This window comes from Cariama cristata, unplaced genomic scaffold (genome assembly GCF_000690535.1).
Source record: "Cariama cristata isolate BGI_N322 unplaced genomic scaffold, ASM69053v1 scaffold26779, whole genome shotgun sequence".
Lineage (NCBI taxonomy): Eukaryota > Metazoa > Chordata > Aves > Cariamiformes > Cariamidae > Cariama > Cariama cristata.
Window position 1 is genome coordinate 3,283 of NW_009634619.1, and position 5,127 is coordinate 8,409.

Genomic DNA, 5,127 nt, shown 5'->3' on the forward strand with positions numbered 1-5,127 from the left:
ATTGAAAAGGTTAACCCATACACATTATATATCAACCTGGATAGCAGAGAGTTTCTAATGGAAACTCTGCACTGATGGAGGTTTACTGGAGTTTCAATACACTGAGCATGATGTCTTCTTAGATATACAATCAAATCCTCTTAACCCTTTTGATGACTCATATCTCAAGATATGATTAAAGTACAAAAGAGTTCTTCATATAATTTCAAGGACACAATGCATTTAAACTCCAGTCATGAATTGTATCTTTTTTTTTTTATGATGAACCCAGTAATCTGATAAAATGCATGTAGTACAGAATTGTTTGTGTTTCTAGAGGTGTAAGTCAATATTTCTGATTAAATCCTGTGTAACCACATCCAAGGTAGGGTGAAGCTACCAGTTGTTACACAAAAATACAGTTTTTCGTATTATGACGCGTAAACAAGGTGGAAGACGGGGGTCAGAAGTCTAAAACAGTTGTGTAATAAACCATTGCGGTGATGCGCAAAATGCTTAGAGCCTCCTGTGTATTAAATTATTCATGATCATCACCTCTGTTTCAGGTTATTTGGAAATAGTGGTGCTTGCAGTGCCTGTGGACAGTCCATTCCTGCCAGTGAGCTGGTCATGAGGGCACAGGGCAACGTCTATCATCTTAAGGTGAGGGCTTTTTTCTCCGAATTCTTTTTTAGTAGCTGATTAGTACTGCCATGCTGCTTTAGTATAAAATCTGCATCTGCTTATGAACCAAATGCAAAGCAGTAACTAGAAATACGAGTATATATTATAAAGCTTCCCTGAGCGAGTCGCTTTGTTCCCTTGTAATCGGTAAAACTATACTTGAGTTATGTACTGCGTGGTCCCAACAGGTAAGACTAATGCCATATTTGGAGATACTAGGAACCGAGCAGCTCCATATCTCAACTGTACTTGCAGTCTCTGAAGTGTAATTTTCAAACCTGCAGCATACTTAATTTGTGCTGTAGTTTCACTTGCTGTCTCTTTCCTTTTTCAGTGTTTTACATGCTCTACCTGCCGGAATCGCCTGGTCCCCGGAGATCGGTTTCACTACATCAATGGCAGTTTATTTTGTGAACATGATAGACCTACAGCTCTCATCAATGGCCATTTGAATTCACTTCAGAGTAATCCACTACTGCCAGACCAGAAGGTGAATACTCAACAATTACTAATAAGCTTTATTAGAGCTAAATGAAGATCAATTGCTTTTCATTCTAATAGCGGACATTCCCCACCCCTGCAAGGAGACCTTTAAGTAACTGAACTTACCTTAAATAATGTAGGCATGGGGTATGGGGAGAAAATGCTAACCTTTTAAATGACACATAGGATGAGTCAGTTTGTTTTGGTTTGGGCCTGTGCATCTGTACAGCTGTTGAACTCCTTATGTACAAAGCAAAATGGAGAGCATATGTTAATATGAACCCTTAACGAAGAGAAGTATTTTATTTTATAGTCTTGAAATTAAGGGCTACAAGAGAGCAGGTTTCCGTGGGAGGAAAATTAGATCCTTTAATATGGAAATAAATGTCTTACGAAGAGAAGGTTCCTGAACTAAAGCAATGTATTTCACTTTAATATATAGGTTTTAGTTGAGGAAGCATGCTGGGGTACTCTTTCAGAAGTATTTTCTTGTCTGTTTTGTATGTCATAACTCAGATTTAAAAACCAAAGTGCTATTTTCTTATCGCTCCATAACACTAATAGCTCAAGTAGAGATTGTATATCTCTGTGGTTGATAGCTCTTGGTTTCTAGCTAAATGAGTAAATAATGACTGTACAAATCACATAGAGAAGAAGAAGGAAAAAAAAAAAGTCTCTGATCAACAGTTGTCCTGTAACTCTGAAACTAGATAGTTTTAGATCTATTTTAATCTCCTTAATAAGTCCTAAAGCTATGCAAGTGAGTGCATTTTGATAACTGCTGTGCCTAATTTGTAACAATTACTGTCAACCTTGAGTTAAGAGACTGTTCATTCCACCCTGGTCCAGAAAAGAGTGAATGTATGACTCTTGCACATAATTTTATTCACATCATATTTCATACTGATTATGTATTGATGACATTGATTCATTTACTCTTTACAGCGCCACTTGCATGGATATTAAATCTTATTGACCACAGATGAATTTTAATTTCAGATTGGTGATAGATTTTTCCATCAGCTCTGATAGTATATTTGACTTTTTCATCATTAACCCAGGCAATCACACAGCACTGAGTTATTGCAATGAAACAAAAAGTGCACACTTCAGTTGGTAATTCTTTATAGATTTACAATAGGAACTTCATTAATGTCTGTAAGGATCACAAAAAATAACATTTATCTGCAAATAGGAATTTGGAAGATTAAAAAAATCTGGGACAAATGTTAGGCTGATCTATTCTGTAATGTACAGAATATTTTTTAGTGCTTCTAGTTAGTGGAGAAATATGTCCAAGAAAACACAAACTGGTTTTTAATTTCCATGATTTTTTTGTTGTTGTGTTGCTGCATTTCAATATCTCTGTTTGCTTTTTTTCTGTGCATAAATTTACTGATTAATTTTAAGTATTCTCTCAAGTCTTATGCAGTGAATGTAATTACAGCAAAATAAAACATGGGCCTTTTTATTTACTTAATTTGTCAATCGAGGTGATGAGAGAGTTGAGTACAAAAGTCCTATATAGTTAGGCAGAACAAAGATAATTACGATTGGAGCAGAATGTGCAGCCTCTTCTGAAGGAAGTACAAATACAGTTAAAGATTCATAGATTTATACTGTTGTGAATTTTAATGAAACAAATCTGTAATATAGACTAGCGAGCAGTGAATCTGTTAAATGAGTATTTGTAGGTATCCCATTTCAAAATATAGGTAAAACCATTCATCTTTATACACTGCAGTAAAAGGTTTACCATTCTGAGAGAGTGGTTTATCCACTTGTCTTCTACGAAAGTAAAGTTTAATGTAACTTCAAATAGGTGTCTAAATTGTCATTTAGTTTTATCAGTTTCTTACTATGCCTTAGCAAAACGTAAAAATGATTTAGTTGCAATAAAAGCAGTAGACATGATGAGGAACATAGAACATGGGAAAGAGAAGTGAAATTGGACTGGGCTTGCAGAGCTCACAACTGTAGACACCTGGTAGAAGCTAAACGGGGAGAAAATAGTGTGAACAGATTTTTATTAGTTCCTGTCACTGCCTATTAACTGCATTGCTAGTCTGTGATGAGGCAGATGAAGAGGTATTCGGGAGAAGGTTGGGGGGAGAGATTATAGTTTGGGATTTAAAAATTTGTTTTAAATAATATAATCTCACAAGAATATGGTGTAAGTTCTCCTACCAGTTTTCAAAGGGGAATTGTGGAGCCCCTGAACCCCAGGAAACTGAAGTATGGTTGAGGAGACAAGTTGATAACTCATAGATTTGTCAGGTTGCTGGAGTTTTGGAAGCTGCAGTGCCAAAAGACTTGTGTTTTTTATGTTGGCTGTTGAACAGTCTAAAGATGTTTACATCAGAGATGTTTTCCAGAAGGCTGTGTGTTTTAGGGCTACTAATTAAAAATGTTCTTCCACTATGACACTGTTGGCTGTAACAGATAGTTTTTATTAAATATTAAAGATCAATAGGTCACCAGGTTATTCTACCACTAGATATTACAGACACAGCAGAATATTCAGTTTTTTTCATTAAACTGAAGAGATTGAGACATACTCCCAGCATTAAAACACATTATTGTTGCATGTGTGAAGGTGACAGTTAGGAACTCACTGTTGTCTTAATATAGTTTACAGGATAATACCTGTTGGTGATTGGTGCAGGCAGAAAGGGTTGCATGATCTAACTTGGTTTAAAAACTTGCTTTTCTTTTTAAGGAGGCAAAAGCAGTGATGGTGGCTGTTCCTGCCTTTTGCCTCCCCAAGGCAATTCACACATGTAAATTATAACTTCTCATCACTTGCTGTGTAGTTTGGGAAAAAAAAAAACAAAAAACAAACCCCCCCCCCCCCCCCCCCCCAAAAAAAAAAAACAACCCTGTTTTCTCTAAACCTTGGTAGTGCTTGCCTGCAGAATGCAAATTCCTGGCTTGTGATGTACTGTGTACCGTTTCATTTGAAAGGGCTGTATTGTCAAGAATTCTCTATGCTTTTCTGGTAGTGGTAGTATTCCTGTATTATTTCTTGTTGGCAACAGTATTACCACCTACTCAAAGTGTAAATTTTCCACCGGTTGGCAATGTTTGTAGTAAACGCTTGTCTTCAGCTTCTATACTTTTAAATAAAGTATGAGTTAGATTACGTCTCTCGGAGAAGATCTTAAAAAACTTCTAGTTTACATATTGCTCAGCAGTTCCCTTGTAGTTACATAATTGGTGTTGTCTGTGTCCATAGTAGAAGATATTTGATGCTCATTTATTAAATATGCTTGCTGGCTGCTCCCTAATCTTTGTTCTGGACAGACAAATTACCTTTCTCACACTGAGCTTCAGCTCTGGGGAATTAAACCTCCAAGCCTCTACTACTTTAATTAGCTTGAAAGTGGGGGGTTGCAGTTACTAATAGACCTCAGGCTTTTAGTAACTTAGAGAAAGGGTGAAAAAAGAACTTCCTGGGAAGCGCAAAATGTCATTTAAAAACCATAAAAATCTAATATATATTATTTCATTTTGGTAATTGCAAACAGATTGTATTTGAAGACTATGGATGATCATTTCTATTTGATCCATGAAAGTTTAGATTTTCATTGAGTTAGACACTTTTAATTATCACAATTCATTAACACCAGTGTGAAAGCACATGTTTGACTTCATATATTAAAATGTTTATGTAACATTAACTAACACACCAGATGAGGAATTTTAAAGGGGGGGGGGGAATCCTGAAATATCTATATTTAGCTCTTGTGCAATGCAGCATATTAACCAAAGTTGCCTTGGGAGGATATTGCTTCTCATTTGCTTTACACACTATTTCTTCCAATTATAAGGTCATATTACCGGCTTCTTCAAAGGCATGGCATAACGTTTCTTCCCTTTTAAAAGGGGCCCAGAAAAACCACCTTGTTCACTGTACGATTTGCTACCAGAAAGTATGCTTATTTATTGTTGTCGTCTCTTTCCCCCCCCCCCCCTCCCCTG

General features: G+C 36.3%; 1 protein-coding gene across 1 annotated transcript in view; it reads left to right on the forward strand.

Moving 5' to 3' along the window:
* Positions 1-545: 545 nt before the first annotated feature.
* Positions 546-5,127, forward strand: part of LMO4 (LIM domain only 4) — a gene marked incomplete at its 5' end in the record, with an annotated part of 5,618 nt that continues 1,036 nt past the window's right edge. Inside the window, 2 exons of the mRNA XM_009707226.1 lie at positions 546-642; positions 998-1,153. Of these exons, the coding sequence (XP_009705528.1) occupies positions 546-642; positions 998-1,153 (253 nt within the window). The remainder of the gene's footprint in view (positions 643-997; positions 1,154-5,127) is intronic.